Source organism: Dermacentor variabilis, chromosome 4, assembly GCF_050947875.1.
Source record: "Dermacentor variabilis isolate Ectoservices chromosome 4, ASM5094787v1, whole genome shotgun sequence".
Classification (NCBI taxonomy): Eukaryota; Metazoa; Arthropoda; class Arachnida; order Ixodida; family Ixodidae; genus Dermacentor; species Dermacentor variabilis.
Window position 1 is genome coordinate 11,064,231 of NC_134571.1, and position 21,113 is coordinate 11,085,343.

At 44.5% G+C, this 21,113-nt stretch overlaps 1 protein-coding gene across 4 annotated transcripts in view; it reads left to right on the forward strand.

Annotated features, from left to right (window-relative positions):
- The window catches only part of Nup98-96 (nuclear pore complex protein Nup98-96), a 286,308-nt gene that overhangs the window by 114,789 nt on the left and 150,406 nt on the right, over positions 1–21,113 (forward strand). For all 4 annotated transcript variants that reach the window (XM_075688115.1, XM_075688116.1, XM_075688117.1 and 1 more), the window contains 3 exons: positions 11,862–11,975; positions 12,151–12,294; positions 15,273–15,426. In XM_075688115.1, coding sequence (XP_075544230.1) covers positions 11,862–11,975; positions 12,151–12,294; positions 15,273–15,426 — 412 coding nt within the window. The remainder of the gene's footprint in view (positions 1–11,861; positions 11,976–12,150; positions 12,295–15,272; positions 15,427–21,113) is intronic.

Below are 21,113 nucleotides of genomic sequence, written 5' to 3' on the forward strand. Positions count from 1 at the left end.
GTGGTGTGGCTGACACTGCATGCATATAATGTATCTGGAGAGGCATGATGTCAGCCTCAGCAAAGAAGATTGCAGTCGGCAGGGGTGCTCAATAACCTACTGTTACCAGCCCTGTCACAATAAGTGGTGTAGTGGCGTTAAAAATGTACTGTACGCTTTTAAAACAAAATTATTTTTCTAATAGTTGATAGCACAGCTTAGACATAAGGAATATCACATGTAATGTTCTCTTACAAAAGTTTTATGTAAGCGTGCTATATTTAAAAAGCTATAAGTGGACCCCTTGTCAAGCTGCAGCAGTTGCACTCAAGTGTGTTCCATGTGGCTATGGCTATGCTTCCCTCGTTCGGCACAGTCATTCAGTGACGTGAGTGTAATCTACTTCTGGTTGATTTGAACTAAGTGCATTTGCCTATCTCTTTCCAGTGCAGTTTTTCTTTTTACTGGGGCGATGGTTGCTTCGCAGTAAAGTTTACCATATTTATTTGAATATAGGGCAAGGTTTTTTTTTTTTAAGAATCTGTAGCCTCAAAGTCATCGTCCGTCTTATATGCGAGGCTGATAGATTCAGTTACTGTCACAATGGCGGTAGCAGTGCCACATGTCCAGCCTTCCATGTTTTAGATATCAGCACAGATTGTAGCAACTAATAAACCTTGGCAGCCAAGGCAGTACTATATTTTTGCATGTATAACCTGCACCGAGAATTGTAAAGATTTAAGTGTAAATTATGTGCGAATTTTGCCTTATTCTGCTTATTACAATTATTCTGGAGGCTTCCAATTATTTGGTAATTCTGGCAATCCCTGCTGCATCTGAACAATCCATAGGCTACTCTATATCGCCTTATATTGCTGCACATACGTAAGTTCTATTTCTTGGGCCCCCCAATTGCAACCTCACCTTATACACGTGAGCGCCTTATAATTGAATAAATACGGTACTTCCTGCACTCATGACTTATACAAAATGTAGTCGTTGCGGTATACTCTGCACACACGTGTGCACACATGTACAGTGCAGCCTTTACAACTTATGGCTTGGCTTTTTTTATGGTTTGAGCCAGCTTGGCAACTACTAGATAGACTAGGCTTTGCTAGTGTCGGTGTCGAGGAGGCACAGGCCACATGAGCGATGACCATGCCAGTCACGTACCAAAACGAAAATATCACTATTTCTGCTTGATTATGTGGCCAAATTACAGGGTGTCTACCAACCGGGAAAACCGGGAAAACCGGGAATTCTCAGGGAATTTGAACAGTCTGGAAAAACTCAGGGAAAACTCAGGGAATTTGTGCTTCTATCAGGGAAAATTAGCTGTAACTTTATTGAAAGGGAACGAAAGTCGTATTAATGCTGGCTCCAGTAACAGAGGAATCACAACGAATCGTCACTGACACCGTGTCATCGGCACGATGTGTTGCCAGAGTAGTTAACGACCGATTTTTCGGACATGCCCGATAATTTGCACGCCTTTGCGGCACCACCACGTACTCCATATAGTCAATGTATATTTCCCTGACTGCAGGTCTGAAATGGCATTAATCAAAGCCGCCACCGCTGCTATTTTGATTATCTCGCCGCGTCGAACCGGCACTCTCGCACGCAGATCCGCTGGCAGCCGTAACCACCACCGCGGCAACGTTAGGTCTAGCTGCTTCTATATTCACTATCAAGCTTCTTGCCATGCGGTGCCGTGTTTTTCATTGAAAGAATTCGCCGCTATCACCAATGGCACCGACTCCTCCTTTGTAATCCTCGCGATTGGCTTTGAAGCTTGCAGAACACAGCGCGTTGCGTAATGCCAGTCTCCGGAAGTTAGCTTCGCCTCACTACCGTATTTTTAGGTGGTGAAGCATAACAAACGTGGGAAGGGGCAATTGTCACGGGACACAGTATGTATTCCTTAATTATGCACACATGCACCCCCACCTCCTGTCACAGTACGAGCACCGATATGCCTAGTAAGTGTATCGGCAGGCCTTAAGAGCTTTTTCGGGCGTGCCTGTGGCAATTTTAGCCCTTAAGGGCAGTTAAAGACAGGCATTCACTATTTTTGGACTGCCCGATTTTCGGATGTTTATGCGGCCCCTAGGGAATACGAAAAATCGGACCAAGAGGATGCTTCAAATGATCCATATGGTGTAAGTGTGGTAGAAGGTGGATGAGAACAGAAAGGACCGACGCACTGAGGAATTAACGGGAAAGGAAGCGTGCCGCCGCCTTTTTGAAGGAGCTTGAGCTAAAAAAAACTAAGTGTTGGTTGACGCCGAGATACAGGTGTCCCTCATCCAAACCAAAATAAACTGTTTTAAGCAGTGAAACCCAGCACTGAGATGTTGTGTATGGGCTGAGAGTATGTCAGGACAGTTGAGGTTGACTTCAGCTGCTGAGAGAGAACCTTAGTTGTGAAAAAGTTCAGGCCTCATACAGATGAGGTTGCTGTCAGTTGATAGAAATAGCTCATATTAAGAAATATTTACTTATTTATGCATCTCCTTTTCATTCGTATTTGAAAATGTTCGACTCAATTTGGAATGGGTTTTACCATTTCTTTCGCTGTGCATTTTCCTAACACCTTCCTTCTGTTTTCTTTTTAAACAAATAGATATTACTCCTTACTATTCAAACTGGATTAAGCCTTTTTTTTTTTTGTTTCAGCATGCTTACTAGAGAGCGACAGCATCGGGCAACGTGGTGTCAGCCTGTCTTCACATAAAACAAAGTTCTGGCTCATTCAGGGAATTTTGCAATAGAGCTCAGGGAAAACCTGGAAAACTCAGGGAATTTGGAAATTTCAACTTGGTAGACACCCTGAATTAGCCCATGGCCATGCATTCAGAGCCCGAATTTTTGCATGCCACTTTATAAGTGTTTGAAAGTGTTTATAAGTGTTTCTATAAGTGTTTGAAATTTTGGTTGTCCTTATGCATTAGGTCTACGGGGGGCCGGTGGCGGTGTCAATGAGCTGTCCGAAAAATAAAGCATATCCAGATTGTTGGTCGGTGACTGTATTGAGGTTTAACTGCATTTCCACAGTAACCTTGAGCATGAACTGACGGTAGATGACTCGTTAAGGTTTTTAGATTTGCGACTTAGTATCTCTAGAGATTACTTGTGCTGGATATGCGAGCCCAGAGGGGAACAAGCCACTTTTTGTCTTACCTGTTGGCCCATTCCAAGCTGGTTAAGCAGGGCATTGTAAATCTTTGCTAAATAAGTCTTGCTTCCACTCTTGAACATGGAGTCTCCTTGCGCAAGCCTTCCGCTTAACATGTGCTGGGTGCCCTGAGCTTTTTTTAGTTTCAGTAGCAGAAAAGATCTTAAAGAAAATCAAGCTCGGAGACAAAGCAACAGCTGACAGCACTGCCAAAGATAATCAGCCAGTCGCGGTGCTCCCTTATATGCACAAGATATTGCACAGCTTGAACAAGATGGGCAGTAAAGTAGATGTTAAAGTTTTTTCTGCCCCAGAAAAATTATCAGTGCTCTGTAGGCATGTGAATGCTTATGCCACACGACGAAATATTTGCACTACTAACCATAGGAGGCCGTTTCGAGCATGCGCCCTGGGTGTGGTTCACATGATTCCCCTGACTTGCGGAAAGCAATATGTTGGCTAAACAAGCAGACGTTTAAATGAGTGATTGAAAGAGCATTTTTGCAATGTTTACACCGCCATGCAAGGTAATTTTGGCATTTACTGCAGAGACTGCTCTTGTGAGCCTGAATTTGAAAACTGCGTCGTAATCTCCAAACACCAAGAACAGCTTACACATGAAATCATAGAGGCTGACAAGATACAGCAGCTGGGTGACCTTTGCATCAGCATGCCCTCTATTGCCCTTATAAAAACCAAATCAGGTATCTGGCTGTGATGCAGTAGGGGTTCATGTGTGACATAATGCAAAAGTTGTTTTTCATTACTTTTGCTCATGTACATAATTCTTGCGATTTCGCAGATAAAAATCAGTTGAACTCAGTGCCTGTGTTGTGTTCTTCCTTCAGTCCTCGTCTTTTGCGCTGTGCAAACATGTCAATATTGAATCACCAACTCGCCCAAGTTTCAACCTTATCAACCTTGAGCAGGTTTTTTTTTTGTTCAGTGGAATATTCATGCTGAGTTTACTGTTTCCTTTTTTTTTTTCTTTGTGGTAAATGCAATCGACACACTTCACAACGGACCATAATAATTGAGCGAGAAATGTTCATTATATTCAAAGTTTGTTCTAGCCAAAATGAAAGCCATGGTATGTTCAGAAATGGTGGAACTTCACATATACAGTGTCCACTGTTTGATTGTTGCAACCTGCAGGCGATTGCAAAAAACAATGACAAAATCAAAATTGGAATAAATTACTCAATAGATATACGGATTTACTAGGTAATCCTACAACCATTTATGCTATAGTGGCGTGGTGCCTTGCTTATTGCCATTTTCCAGATGCTAGCTGCGAATAAATGGCAGCAGTTTCCCCGCACAGTGGCAAGATTTTCCTGTCTGCAAAAAAGATGAGTTCAAGTGATATCCCTGCATTTGCGGCCAGCTCACTGCTGCGATGGCTGAAACTGCGGGAATATCGTTAGAACTCATTTTTTTCACAGTGATGTTGCATCCAGCTCCCTACCTTGACGGCCACCCCAGCCCAAGCACATCATCACTGCCAATGACAAACATTGGCTACCTTTTGGTTCTGGCACAAAAGAATGGTCAATAGAATAAACTGATGCCTTAATTTTATCCTCTGTGACAAGCGATGATCACTGTCATACCTGTAGCATGAACGAGAGCTGTGATAGGAGGCGAGTTCAACACAGAGCCTACGTCTCACTATCGATGCACTTCATGCAAGATTGTTTGACCACACCATGCTCTTGTGAAAATAGCCTATTTTCTTTCTTTTGCAAATAGATGTGATGAGAGATAAAGTGCTTTCTAAATTATGAATTTTGCGATTGTCAGCGGTTCATTTTGAAGTTCCAAAAACCATGGCTTTGAAGTGAAGCAGGCTAGGCGTAGCGGCGCCCTTGGCATGTTCTCGGCACTGAGACGACAGCCGTGGGTGGCAGTAAGCCACTTGCATGATCGTCCTGAAAACTCTGAAACACTGTTTGCCAACAGGGTATCGTGTAGTATGCCATTGCAGAAAGCTTGCTGGTAGTATTTAAAGTTCATTTTCGCACATTCAGCAAGTGGGTGGAAATAGTTGCATGCACTGCAGGATAACTCGGGTGAGCTGGTGTTTACTGTAAGACATGATTTTGTTGTGGAAGAATCCAGAAAGAAAAAAAAATCAAGTGAAAGGAAAGAGCAGACAGAAAGACAGGTGCTACTGTTTAGCACCAGTCTTTCTGTCTGCTCTTTCTCTTCACTAGTATTTCATTTTCTAAATTTTAATGCTTCAAAATCATGTCTTGATGTAGTAGTTCTGCGGAAACCCGCAAGGTGGAGAGAAGTAATGAATGTCTGATTTTCCCTTTATTCATTACTTCTCTCCACCTTGCGGGTTTCCACAGAACTACTACATCAAACACTTGCCTTTGCTTCGTGTTGTCGACAAATTCGACTTCGCCCTGCCATCTGCTAGCCGCCTGGTTAGCTCAGATGGTAGAGCGGCTGCCCCGGAAAGGCGGTGGTCCCGGGTTTGAGTCCCAGACCAGGACGAATTTTTCTTCAATTATGAGGCTTTTCTTTCAAGGAACCCGTATGGGTTTCCTTTGTAGCAATTGCTACGATTGGGTGGATGTCTCATTTTCGCTTTATTAATCAATGTTTGCGCGAGGAAAAGTGGAAACGCTACGTTTTAACTGATGCACACCCAATAAGCTGGTGCGGTTTATGCTGATACAAAACACATTATGTTCAATGGCCGCTGAGTTGGGGATTTGACTTTACTACTTTTAAAACAAAACTACTGTTTAACCCTTTGAAGGTTTTTGCCGTATGTGTACGGTGGTGGTTTTCTGTCCCGTAAGGTCTTTGCTGTACGGGTACGGTTTCGACCCTCCGTTAGAAATTTCGCACCATAATGACGATACGTGCTCACTGGGAGGTGTTGCCACCTCTTAGGACTTACAAGAAGCGTTTAAAATTTGTGCTATCTTCTTGCAGAGATAAACAGAACTGATTTATAGCTTCAGCGCATCGTGCAGACTGCGGCAACATCCGTTTTGCGGTTTCAGTTTCACCGCGTGATCGTAACGGAGGCACGCGAAATGTGATCTTTCTTTTTGTCGGCACTCTCTTGTTGGGGTTGCGGAAGTTGATTTCTATCTTGATTGGCACTGCTCTTAGCTTGTCCGCTCGTGAGGTATTCTCGCTCTACGGCAATGCGCTTATGCGAGAGGGTGCCTCAGACCTCTGCCCAAGGCAGCCGCATGCAGAGGAGATGTCGTGTGTGGCAACACAACTCGTTGCTGCAATAGGAGAACAGACACGCGTTTTAGGTGTGCAGACTGCGAGAAGGCGCTGTGCATAGACCCATGTTTCAAGGAGTACTGCACTCTGAAATACTATTGAACATTTTGCAGTTCTGAGTGATGCTGACATCAAAATATTGTTCCTAATTTTTTTTTACTATTTATTCCCGACTTTATACATTTTGTGCATTCAAGTTCTGCAATAAAGTAATTTGACCACCTGGGAAAGTTATTTTCAAAATAATTCGACCCTCAAAGGGTTAAGCGGGTACGGTTTAACGAAGTTTTACTCTATTCTTGACTCTGGCACATACTGTATGACTGCACATTCTGCACTTCAGCCTTGTAATTGTATCCAATACAAAGAATAACAAAGTTTTCATGAAGTAGTCTAGCAAGGGCACAACACCATATGGCTTAAGAATGAGTGCATCTAGTATATGATGATTCCTTTCACTTGCTTCTATTCCTTTTTTATCAATCATTTATTGCTGGGCAATCCCAATGTTAATGTGCATGAAGTGTTGCAAGGACCACTAATGAAGCACAAAAAAGGAATAGCATTGAATTTCTGCATTAGCTCAACCTTTATTGTAAAGTTATCAGGGGAGTGCGAATACTGAATAGTAGATATCGAATCGATTATCATATCGAATTGGGAAAAAAAGACGAATATTGAATCGAAGATGGCATATCAGAATATTTTTCACAAAATTTAATTCTTAAAAAGTTTGGGCACGAAAATATGTTGATGCACATGCTCAGAAGTCTCCTGGCTGTGCATAACAAGAATGTTGCAAGCTATAAGTAACTTAGGTACATAGAACCCAAGATATACAGTGCAGTCAACTCTTATTAAAGGGAACACCAAATTAGTATGCCAGCACTGATTACATTTTAGTTCTTGTAGATGGTCTGAAAAATATTTTTTTTTGTCAGTAGAATTTCTGTTAAATATAAGAATCTAGGGCTTTTATTTTTTTCTGAAACTAACAAATTAGTGACATTCTCTTGTACTGAATGCCAGTGAGGTTATCAGTTTAATAGTGGACCTGTGTACAGCCCTTTATTTATTGCACAGAATGTTTTTCATTCCTGTTTTTAAAATACAGAAGGGCTAAACCGGCTTTGCGGAAGTTAGGTTATCTAAGGCCAATTTGCGCAACAGATGAAAGAACCGCGCATCATGTGACTTAACACCACTCCGCATGTAGCCAGTGGTAAAGAGCAGGCGCCGTCCGCGCGGCCTCAATGTCAGGTTCGGCCTGATTTGCCACTTGTAAAAGAATCTGATATCTGGATTGTCGCAGCAAGCTCATGTGGTGCTCGCTACCCTCCCCTCTTCCTCTCCCTCCTCATTGATCCGCCGTCTCTCGCTTTCGTTTGAAAGGTGGTTTGTCAGCTTTCCGAGTGTTGCATGGCTGCTGCGAGTAGATGTGCATTGATTCCGCACCAAACCATAACTTTAGTCACCGGTGCCTGATGAAGCAGCGCCGATTAGGCCTGATAGCCGAGGCAGTGTGGCCGTGACAAAAATTTGCCACAACGGAATGCTTGCTGCTAATATGTTCGTATAGGTGGTTCATCTGTGATTGGTACTGAGATTGTGCATGCGGGTCAGATTGACAGCTGTTGAAGCGACATGTAGTTCGTCGCTGCATATCTAGAAGGATCTGCATGCCTATCAGCGGCTAATCGGCTCAGTTTTCGCACTATATAAAATGTGTCCCGTTTCTGTTGCCATTCCCTCTATCCGTCTTCGCATGATTATTTCCATTGGTCCTGCTGGACTAGACGAACCTTGTCCTGAAAAAGCCGGCCCCCATCAATGCGACGGCATTAGCGAACTGTTGCGTTCGGGGGCTCTATGTGCGATTCCTGCATTGGGCTGATGGCAGGGAGCACTAACAATGACAGTCCACTACTACATCAGTCAGGGCAGCCCGATTGCGGTGCCCTCGTTTCTCCTTTTGCACCGCAAGTGAAGTCAAATGCTCACTTAGGCGGCATCGTGCACAAGGGGCTCTGCGGTGCATGCAACCTGTGGCACTCTGCGGGTCTCCACATAGAATTTATCAAATATTCGAGAGATCGAATTGTAGATGTTGGATTTGCAAATGGAATCGAACTTTCACTATTTTATTTGATTTGGTAATATTTGAGTATTCGCACATCCTGAAATATTATGCATGTATAACAAATAATACAAGTCCAATGAATAATGCAGAAAAAAATATCTAGTTAAGGGGGGACCTGGTGCACGAGCAGAGCTTTATTGTTATTAATTCTAGAGAGTTGAAACTTACAGCTTATATTCAGTTTAGTGAGCTGATTGCAAATATGTTATCAGTTTTTTTCTATGTTTAATGAAAAAAAAGTTATGCAATCTTTAGTATTATAAATTTGGGATGTGACTTTCAAGAAATTTATTGTACTGAGAGACCTAAAATTAACTGGGTATGTTTCTGAATGTTTGAAGAGTGCACATATAAAGTTTTGTATCTCTATCTACATATTAGCCAAAGTTATCAAAATTTGAATTAGCAACTTTGGAAGAAAATTTTTTGTTGTTACTTCTTGCAAGATTTGAAAAAGTTGCATTGCACTAGCATACTATATTATAGTTTTCTTGCACTCTCCGACTGTCTAGCATTCAGGAAAAAAAAGAATCATGCAAATCGAAGAACTTACAGAGACACAGTGCACATCCCAAATCTTCGAGCGTGCGAAAATCATGATCTGAGAAAAACGCAAAAAACATTTAGCAATGTGAAAAATACTTTTTATGGGACAAAATCATAGAATTCACCACTACAATGAATCAGAATGCTCCTGGAGAATAGTCCGAAGCAGGCTTTTCTTTGTGTCTCTTCTTGATGGCTTCCTGGAATGCGGCCGATGATGTGCGCTTTCTGTCTGCGTTGGCCACACGGCGGCTATCTTTCTCGGATGCTCGCCTACTGCCTGCGCAAGTTTGTTGCACGTGCAGCTCACTGAGTATGTGCGAGCTAGACTGGTGGCTTCCGAGGTTGAACCGCATAACAGCTTCTGCCACGGCAGCCTCAACAGCAAACAGTGATGCATTCTTTTCTTTTGGCGCCAGGCTCCAAATGATCGAGTGCAGCGATTCATTGGCATTTTGCGTCTTCACTCTCTGGCACCTCTGCAAGAGCTTCTTATCAGAGAGGCGCTCATACACTGTCCGCAGTGCATTGCTTACAGCATATGGCAGATTGTATCTGCTTTTTGGGGGGGGCTCATTCTTTGCAATGGCTGCATTATATTTGCACCATGAATAAGGGCCGTGGGGACAAAAGCTATGGTTGGGCTTCTCATCAGTTGAGGTTACGTGGTAATATGTAGCCCACACTGCTGTGTGCATCTCATCCACATTTCCCGAATGTGATTTGAGCGCCCAACCATAATAACGTGTCAGCTTATTTATGAGGTCTCCTGTCAGGCGGCCCTTACCACTCATGCGCTCACCATTTTCCCCTTTCTGCTTCTGCACAAGATTCCGCAGCGCCGTTCCCATGCGTTTCTGCACATGGTTTGCGCAGTCTTCCTTTTCCACAGGTATGAAGCCGTAGACTTTTGCTTCATCAATGGCACTGTATGATCTGCTGTCACCATCGGAGAGCATGGTTGTGTACCTCAGGCCATGAAGGGAAAGCGAGCGCTGAAATAAAATTAGTGCTGCCTCCACCTCCATCTGGCCTGCCTTGGAAGACGTGTTCTTTTGGCATGAATGCTGCGACTTCCAGTGAGCATAATCTGGGGTTCCTGGTTTCGGGCCAAGCTCACAGCCAAGGCAGAAATTCGAAAGGACAACATAGTCCAAAACATAGCCTGAAAAAAGCTCTATCACTGTGGCCACTCCTATGTGAGATGAATGTCCCCGAGTGTGCCAAGTGCCATCAAAAGAAACTGCAATATTACCTGCATTTCCAAAATTCAGGCTTTGGTATACATTCTTCACCGAAGTGGCACACTTAGCCATATTCTCAGTGCAGGCACTTGTTGCAGCTGGATTTAGTTTTGATTTCAAATAGTGCTGATAGGTCTTGTTGTGAAGGCCTCTGTGCGAAACTCCGATAGCGGAAAAAATATCGTTAAGCACCGTCTGCCCATTTCCCGTGCTCTGTATGGCACGCGCCGCGAGAACATTGATCTCGAAAGGATTGCAGTTGGCAGTGCCACCAACTCGTTGCGAGCTCCATTTCGTGTCAATTTCGCCGCAGTTGCTGCACAGAACTTTAAGCTTCACGGCAATGCCGTACTCCCGCGAGTCCCGCTCGATAGTCAGCGCTCCGCGGCACACTCGGCAACTAGCAACTTTTAGTAAACAGTTCACCATGTCGAGGTCGACGATGGTGTACGTTTTTGTCGACGCACTTTCCAGACGAGGCTCGCTTGTTAGGCACTTCACCTTGCGCTCCGTCGCTGAAACTGAGGCGAGTTCCGCTATTTTTTCCAGTGCTTGTTGCTCGATCAGATCTCGCTCCAACGCCGTGAGATACGCCGTGTCGATTCTCGCGCGGTCCGGCCGAGTGCGCATCTCCGTAGCACACGCGCCCGTGACGACCGCCGCTCCGCAATCAGGGGTGTCCGCTGTATGTTCACAGTCCGCCGTCGACATCGCGAGCGGCACCGACGTTTTCCGTAGCACAGGCCGAGCGCCAACGCCGTCAGCCGTCACGATCGCCTCTTCCCGTTGTGCTGCACCCAACTCCTCGGTTACACCGCTGTTCCGCGGCGTCTGCAAGTCCGCCGGTCCGATAAGGTCGTCAGGCGTCACTGGAAGTTCCGGTGCATCTTTTCGCTGCACCGCACGCTTTCTTCTACGCTTCCCAAATTTATGCACTGTACGGAATTTCCGTGCACGGTTTGGCATTTTGACTGATCAAGTTCACGCTGAGCGATAGCTCAAGCAAAATGGCGTCGCCGGCGCGGACGCCCGGCGTTCCCGCGCTCCAATCAGAAGGCTCTATTTAGTCACGTGATGGTCGCGGACCAACAGGATGGCGGGATTGTCTCTGTCGTTGTTGCCTGGTTGCTCCCTCCTGAAGCAACCTTGAGTGCCCGTTTTCGGCGGGAAAGGGAGCGGGAAGCACACGCTTTCGAACGAGACCAAAATGGCGGCGCTCCGTTGATCGGTTTCGAAACTGTGAGCGGCGCAAGATGGGGCGTTTTCGGTGCGTCTTGCAGATGAAAATGAGCGTCTCGCGTGATAAAAACGGCGTTCTTTTGCCCAAAGACGCGTTATTTCGCGTTAATTTTTTGTCCACAAGCGCGTGATGACTTCTAGATTGCGAAAATAACAAAACTGAAAAATCGACTTTTTAGTGATTTTTTCGTCTCCAAGACCCGTGTACCCCCTTAATAAATTTAATTGAGTATTTACAATCTCAATTTGTGTGGCTTATATTTCTCTTTTTCAGGACCCAGAAAAGCTGAAGGCACTTAATTATCAAGAGAAACTGGAGAGGACTACTGCGAAAATTGGAGGTCGTTTTCTGGAATACAGACCAGAAACTGGGTCTTGGGTTTTTGAGGTGGGTCCAGTCTCTGTATTGCAGCTTGGGAAACAAAGCAATCTGGGCTGCTTAGTTGTGTTTATCTTAATATTGCTTGTCAAAGTTTTGTTCACCTGGATCCCATTGTCCAGTCAACTCTTATCAGCTTGGTGTAGTAACTACAATCACTTGTGCTTGTTTGTCTGTTTTGCAGGTGAGACACTTTTCCAAATATGGTTTGGACGAATCTGACAATGAAGTGGACGAGGTTGCGGTCCAGACAGCTACATCAGCAAAGTTACCACAGCAGGCAGCGGCCATAAAACCTGCTGATGGCACTGCAGACAAAGTCACTCAGGTGCGGTTATAGGGAAATTTTTACCTAAAGCCTATTCTTCTTGCATCTCCTCCTGTTACAAGTGCAGGCCTTTGAATTTTGTTGAAGATAGGAAGCTTGCCTTAATAACTTTTGATGTACCTTGGGCTTTCAAACTCCTTAAAGGGATACAGAATAAAAATTGAAGAATATAGAGAAAGCCCTACAATTGCATTCCTAAGACACGATTGCTATAGTATATAGTCATTATTCGGGTTACTTTTGAGCGGATGGCAACCGCGTCACTCGCAAAGCGCTCCCGACAACAAGCCGGCGGATCTGACGTCACACCTACCCTCAGCAGCCGCAGAGCGAACTGACCGGCTGTGCAGTTTTGTTTTCCTCGCGCTGTGCAGTGCAAAATTCAAAGTTCTAGTGAGAGTGATAGCTTCAGCGGAGATTATGACTCCGACTTGGATGAGCGGCCTACTGAACGACCACGAACGATAAAGGCGTATGCCTGCGATCCATCCGCGTCGTCAAGCGAAATCGATAACGACCCGCTGCAGCAGTCCCCCTCCGCGGTGCCGAGGGCCAAACATCTGGCTCAGAACGTCGTACAAATGACAAATTACGGTCAAACGGCAACTGTGCACATAACTACAGCGTGAACAAGTACGCGAGAAAAAGACTACCGCTGCCTGCCATTTTCACATGTGCACAGCAGACCCTCGGCATTCTGCGGCGTTGATACGGCTGCTCCACACATCAAACCACAAATCCACGAGATGAAAGATGAGGTTTTCGAACAGCTCACACGAGGAAGCGGTACGAATAGGACGGTCGAACAAAGAAAGCGCGTTGTTGCAAACGTCAACTGGCCCCTTCGCGCGCTTAGTGTGGACGATCGCTCGCAATGGGCCTCGAGGTGGGTAAGCGTGACGTGATATCCGGTTTTGCCGGAGCTTTCGGAGGATGCCGGTAGCTGCTGTGATTTGAGAAATATTCACTAAAATAGTTACTTTTCGCTCACTTCTCCTCAGAAAGAGTGTTGTTTTGGTCGCTCTCAGTGCGACAGCTTTCACTGGAGATAGAAATCTCAGCGACAATTTTTTTATTCACTATCCCTTTAACTGCAAAGAAGAATGGTCTTATGACACTAAATGTACTTTTTCTTTGTGTGCTGTTCAGATTGGGGTTGTGTGAATGAATATCATAGACTAGCATTAGTAGCTTTGGTAGTGCTTCGAGGGTCACAACTGTAAATGCCTGGCAGCAACTGCACATTTAAATGAATGTACATTTGGAGAAGGTCACCCCTAGCATTGTGCCAGAGGGTGCTGATCTTCTATTTCTTTCCTATGGTGCTACTGCTTCTTACCTACCGCCAGAACTGATTTTTCTCTTCACATAATGGTAGCTAGCGCCAGGTTGACTAGGAGTATTCGTGCTTCACCTTGTCTGCTGCCGCATTCTCGCAACCATGCATGTGCACTTTAGGTTCAGCATTAGTGTGCAGGTCATTTCTGTTTGAGGACATCGCAAAGACAGATTTATATCTTTATAAGCGTCCAAATTGTAACCACTGCACAAGATGCCCATCTTCATTGGTTCTCCCAAAGGAGTGCAATTGCTTTGCTTTGAGGTGGGTGCTTGCAATAATATGATGCCTCTTCACATGTGTTTATTTTTCGAGGCAAGCAAGAAGCAACTGCATTTTGTTTAGCAATTCGACGAACTATTACTGGAAGTTTCTCATCCATATAGATTTTGCGACAGGTGCGCAACCACTGTCAGTGCCCACAGTGAGTCTGTGGGTGCTGACATGCACGCCTCACTTGTGCTATAGCCTATCATGCTGAAGGTTTCACAGCCATGTTTAAGAAAAAGAAAAGAACAGACTTTGCAAATTTAGCTTTATTTGTAAAAAATTTGGAGGACGCTTAAGCTTCACCTTTGAGAGTGGAACACAGAATGGAACACCCTTAACACGATAACATTCAAAGATCCCAGACTGTTTCTCACACTTCCCGGCAACTGCAGCTTATGTAACCATAATGCTTACCGGGAAACACTGGTGGGAAATGCTGTGCACGAAGGCAAGCTTTCTGGTAGAAAGCAGCCTCTGGTGGGCCACCATGATGCAGCGGAGGCGAGTGCCATCTGGAGGTGTTGCAAGGAAGCAGGCACACCACTTTATGGCCTTTGAGGTTTGTGCGTGCAGGGACCACGGCTGCTCTATGAATTTTAGAAACGCTGGAAAATGGGTTGTGTTTGAGTTTCCGCTATCGAGTTAAAATATATCTTATCTTGTATCCATACATTTAAGAATAAAGCATTTACGCCACATGTGTACAATTTTTTTTTTTCATTTAATGTCACTTAAAAAGTATTTACTAAATTTTTGTTGAATTAAAGTGTTCTGAAGATATTAACCCTTTGAGGGTCCATGACGTAAATATACGGCGCCGCAAACAAGTCCGAAAATGGTCGATGCTGTATATTTACGGCTCCATCTGTACACTTAAAAAGCGTGCCGATTTCCTAACTTTTTCTTTTCTGTCATGTGCTGCGACTATATGGGAATACAGGGAATTTTTTTCACGCACCTCCCTCTCTCGGTTTTTGTTGCATGGTTTGTTTTAGTGCTATTTTGCTCCTCCGCGTCTATATACTACCACTCGCGCATTTGTGCGCGCCCGGGCGACCGTTTGGGTTTTCTTTCTTGAGCGGTTTCAGCTTCTTGCACTTGCAAAACTGGCATTGCGCTTTTGCGCTTGCAAAACTCTTGCTCGGAATTTTATGGTAGTTAATTTAGCAAAAGTGAAATTTCGTTGCAGTTGGCCTCTAATTAAGAAAGGGTGAAGACAGTGATGAAATTTCAAAATTTTTGTAAATGGGTTAGGTTGAGGGTCACTTTTTTTTTCCACTTCTCTCTTGCTCAGCCATACTTTTGTTTCTTTGTATTTATTATTATTATTATTCTTTTCTTTAAGACGTCTGTTTGCTTCTATTTCCAGAAGCCTCCATCAGCTGCTGGAGTACCCTCTACTTATGCTGCCTGCCTGGAATCTGACACCGCAGCTGGATATGGTTCAGATGATGATGCGATGGAGGATGTGGAGCAATCCTCTGCTGGAACGGCAGACAGGCTCAGCAGTGATGACACATTCTGTAAGTGACTTTCCCAAAGTGAGAAAAGTTGGGTGAATTTGGGTGCTTACGTGTACAGTAAAACCTTGTTAATATGTTCATGCTTAATAAGCAATTACGCTTTAAATGTGGTATCCATGAATCCCCCAACTTGCTTCCATTTAACTTAATGTACTGGCCGACGGCTTACCGTATTTACTCGATTCTAACGCACACCTGTTTTCCATGACCAAAAAATTAAGAAAATGAAAACCTCGATTGTAACGGGCATCCATTTTTGATGACAAAAAGAAAGGATACAATACCACACACCTCGTGCTTTTATATAGAAATACTATTTTCTCTCATTTGGAAAAAAAAAAGATTTATTCCCAATACACTAAAGTTGCGATGAATAAAAACAAAAGTAAAACTGGTATCGACAAAACATTGTTGATTAAGGAGCTGCATTACGTTTCATCTAGGAGAGATCATGCTTACAAAATTAGAGTTTATCAGTGCCGTATCAATGTGGTTAAGTATTCATTTTTTCCTAACACGATTAACGATTGGAATGAGCTCCTTAATGAAGTGATCGCAGCATCTAGTATTGAAAATGCCATTGAGGGCCATATTCTTTGAATGTTCTGTTATTCATCTCTGTACATATGCTAGATTTATTTTTTTAGTTACTTTGTTACTTTGTTTGGCAATTTGTTAGTTTGTATTCTGCTTTTTCGAATTTCATGGCTTAAAAAAATGTTGTATTTACAATGTTTCTTTTTTATGTTGCTGAATATTTTTTAATCGTGACCACCTGTATTTTAACCCCCCTACGATAATGCCATGTAGGCGATGTAGGTGTACCGAAAAAATAAAGAAAGAAATGGAAGCGGCATACCTTGCTGCCAAGATTTTCGCTGCACCTGTACGAGTCGCATGGGGCAATAGAAATTACTCGTCGTTGCTATCAGACAACTCCTTATCGCTATCAACAGACGAAAGCATTTCATCCTCGGTGCTGTCCATGGCATTCGAAATCACGCACTTATTAAAGGCCTTGTTGACCATGGCAGACAGGATTGTGCACCATGCATTTTTCACCTATCCAGCAAAGTCCTGCAGCGAGGCACGCTTCATTTTATTGGCGGGCGTGAATTCGTGGCAGCCACTGACAGCCCATTCGGCGTAGAGCGGCTGAATTCTATCTTTTACCGGCTTGTTCAAACAAACATTGAGTGGCTGGAGCTGCGATGTCATGCTGCCGGGTATCACGACAAGGTCGGTGTTGCATGCAGCCAGCTTGTCCTTGATGTGTTGGTGAAGGTGGCACCTGAACGCATCAAGCACAAGCATCCCACACAGACCCAAACTGCCGCCGGGTCTCTTCTGCCAAACGTTATCCGTCCAGTCAGCGATCAAGTTCGTGTTCATTCAACCTTTTTCATTTTTGCGCACAATCACGCCACTCGGAAACACGATTCCTTTCGGGAGCGTCTTCCGTCTGAAGATAAGATACGGGGGCAGCTTGTGCCCATCCGCAGTGCAACAAAGCATTGCGGTGACTCTAGTTTTTTCATGGCCGGAAGACAAAACGCGCACTTGCTTCGCCCCCTTCTTTTCAACGGTTGTGGTGGCAGGCATGTCAAAGTAGAGCGGCGTCTGATAAGCATTTCCAATCTGTCCGAAGTTGTAGCCATTTCTATGGCACAACTTCAAAACATACTGCTGAAAACTGCAATTTCTCTTCATATTCTTCTGGCAATTTTGGCATATCCCTGTCGGCCTTCGAAGAGAAAAGCATTTTCTTTTTGTAAAATTTGATAGCCAGCACCTGCTAGCTTTGAAGTCACTCCGCACTAGCCCTTTTTGTAGGGCTAACTGCATCGTCCATACTTTGAGCAGATCGGTTGTCACAGGCCGCTGTGCCGCTCGCTGCTCTTGCACGCATTCTGTGAGCAGCTCTTCTATTTCAGTGAAGCGGCCCTGCTTCGGTCCACTGAAACCCTTCCTTGTTGCTTTGCTGGCGAAAATATTCTCCTTCTGTTTGTGCCAGTCCTGCACGCAAGTTTTGGGAACTCCGAATGCCCGTGTTGCGGCCCGATTTCCGTCCGTTTCTGTGCACAGAATAATTTTCCTTTTAAATGCGGCATCTTGGTGGACTCTGCATGTCTTCACAGTCGGCGCTTCCATGCTGATTGAATAAATGCAAAAAACGGGAAGACAGGCAGTAGACTTGGTTACACCAGCGCCTGGTTACACGTACAACAACATGGAGGTATGCACATGGAGGAAGCTATGGCAGCTAGGCTAGAAGCGCGTAAAGTCGGCCATTTTTTGAATGCCGATGGCAATATGATAATGGGGATTTAGGGTCGTACTCGATTCTAATACACATGCAATTTTTGTACCCGTTTCATCAAAAAAAAAAAAAAAAAGGTCCGCATTAGATTCAAGTAAATACGGTAAGCCGTAGTCGCTTACCGCAGTTTAAACGATTAGTGCGTGGTATTTGCTTTATTTTTTGGCACGTACAAGCACGTAATTGGCAAAATGTCGTGCGTGCGGACCATAGATAGGGAAAATGCAGCACACAGACCTTTCACAGACTGTTGTTGCCACCAATAGTGATGTCAGAACATGGTGGCTATGATGTGTTTCCTGTTCCTATAGCTTCTGGCACTTCCACGTCGTCCACAGGGATGAGGTGGAAGTGGATGATGGCCCTTCTGTATCCGATGATAGCGTGCTGTGTAACAAGCACGTGATGCCCCCTCGGGCATAATCTTCGTTTGGACGCCAGGCTCGGTGGCCTGCCATGCTCGGTAGGCAACATTGGGCACCACACCCAATAAACACCAACACAGTCAGTCATCATTCGTCACCACCATGCTGTGGAGCGTCTATCGTCGTTTCGGTAACGCTTCTATCGTTAAATCCCGGAAAGGGTTGCTGCCGATGTCACTGTGCAGTTTTCGAAAGTCGCGCCCATGACGTCGTCCTGCGCAGCTGCATCGCGAGAAAAGCATCCTGCTCGAAACTATGCTGCACCTGCACTTGAATTTAGTGATGAGGACTCGAGTTATGATTCCGAAGATGACAGTGGAGCAGATTCAAGCTTTGACGGCGACAATGTTTTGAGTCAGCATTGGACATCCGCATCTGTTCACCAGCGAATTTACAACCTTGAGTGGTCTCCTTCCTTGTGTGCGCCCTTATCTGCTGATCTTTTTCAATGGCCAGAGAGCTCTACTGATTATCATCAGGGTGCATACTTCACTTGGTTATCATGTGCTGCCATTGGCAGCGAAGAAACATCCATTCATGCCAAGAAGGCTGCCTGTAGCACATATAGGCCCAGCGCTACAGATCAACGCAAGACAGTTTACAACGGTCTGGGATTTATTTCTACTGTTCTTCTCTGCAGAGGTGATAAAGACAATGCGCAAAAATGCAGACAGATATGCTTGGATGTATAATCTTGTAATTGCCCAGCTACGCTGAAAGCGATTGGTCCTGGAAGTGCATGGCTCCAGACAAACTGGTGAAGTATGTTCCTTGGACTTCTCATCAAACCATCCTCAGCAGATGTCTTAAGTGACAGAACTGCAATATGTGTTACAAGGACCACAAGCGTAAACAAAAACCAACATATTGTGGCAAAATTGTGAAGTGCACCTATGATTCACAAAATCCAGGAACTCCTTCACCACATGGCATGAGCGATGAACTGGTCCTAGCTTTTTTTTTTTTTATCCAAAGAACGGCGGTGTACTGAGCATTTATTTTTTCAGGCGCTTATCCTGGGTTATTTATCTTTGATATGTATATTTTGAATTTTGTTTGATATTAATATTTTTGTAGATATCATGTTTTCTTTTATTGTTTTATCAACTGGCAGCAAAAATGACTTTCTAGAATTTTTGTTTTACCTAATAATTTTTTTGTTTGGCAATGTATAGTTTTGGAAAGAGCATTTCATTATGTACCAAATGATACGCTGCAATGTGTTCTGGAATATTATTTGTAGTGGTAAGTAATTTTTTTCCATAATCTCCAAAAAACGACCATTTTCTTTCTCACGGTAACGAAAGATTTAATAGGCGATAACCGAAAAGTGCTGCCATTCCCTGCTACAGACTATGATCGTATACGTTTTCTGGCCACTAGATCCCATGAGAACAAGAAAGAGCTTTTCCTCTATGGCGGGGTCAGAGGAATGCTAATCGGAAAGGTCTGAATGCCACGTGGTTTGGCATGCTGCTGAGAGCATTGTCGGTGCGCAGTATGTTTGAATTTACTGTTGCAAGTGCTTGCACACTCGAATTACCAGGCGTTTTCACCCATTGGAATACACATAGCTTTGACGGGACAACAGCATCAGTTCGAATAAACCGAAAGTTTGAATTCAGCATGTTCGAATTGATGAGATTCGACTGTACATTCACCTCTATGGGGATTTCAAGGGGAATTTGATTTACTTTGTTATGTCCTGTTAAATTATAATGAGATTTGACTGTAACTGGCCACAAGTATTTGGAGCCAAACCCTTAAAGTAAGGAGGGGACAGCCACCACTTGGGCTCATTTTGGTCATCACACTTGTTGCTTGGCATGCAACTTTCAGAAGTTGTGTACCGTATTTACTTGAATCTAATGTGCACATTTTTTCCGGTAACACGGGTCCAAAAATTGTGTGCGCGTTAGAATTGAGTACGACCCTAAATCTGCGTTACCATATCATCACCATCAACATTTCAAGATGGCCGCCTCGTACACGTTTCGAGCCTAGCTGCAATAGCTTCCTCCATGTGCTGTAGTATGTATGCTTAAGTTAGTGCGCTGTCCGTCTTCCCGTTTTCTGCGTTTGCTCTATCAGAATGGATGTGCCCACTGCGAAGACACGCCGAGTTCATCACGATGCCACAATTAAAAGGAAAGTAATCACATCACGTGTGTAGAGATTGACGAAAATTGGGCTTCACCATGGGCGTTCAGAGTTCCCAAAACTTGCGTGCAGGACTGGCACAAACAGGAGAGGCATTCTACATCGATGGCTGCTACGTATGGCACAGCCGCATGGCCCCTATCTTGAAAGTGATCTACTATGGAGACAGAATCTACACATCTAGGCACACCGCACTGTGTTCTTGTCGCTTCGTTCACGTTGAAGTGAGAGGCCACACAAAGGTCAATTCGCTCGCTCCTGCTACCGCACTTTCTCACTACATCATTTTAATAAACAGTTTCCGTGGTCATTGCGAGAGACATTTTCATATTTGCTTGTGTGCGCTGTTTGGATCGGACTGCTGGTACGATCTGTTGGGAACTCGGCGCTGACGCCCGTGGTTGTACCTGGGTCGCAAGCCCCAAGGGTAGCGTTGGCCTGGCGGTTTGGGGTACAACTGGAAGCATCCGAAGGTCCCGGCAAAGCATGAGTCGACTGGTAACAACAAAACAACTTGTTTATTTTAACATCGCAAAGAGTTGGCGGTCAGGTTGACCGAAGTAGAGAGACGGGAGAGCACTTCACTCAACAGAAGAAATCGGAGCCCCCCCTCTTGGCGTCCGGGGCAGCTGTTTTTATACTCTCGCAGTTGAGGGCAAGAAGGAACCCCTCAAAAGACGAGCACGTGAATGTACAATGGGCTAATGGTGACGCACACTGTCGTAGCGCTGCCGTAGCACCATGTCGAGCACGATCTCGTAGCACCCTGTTGTAGCGATGCC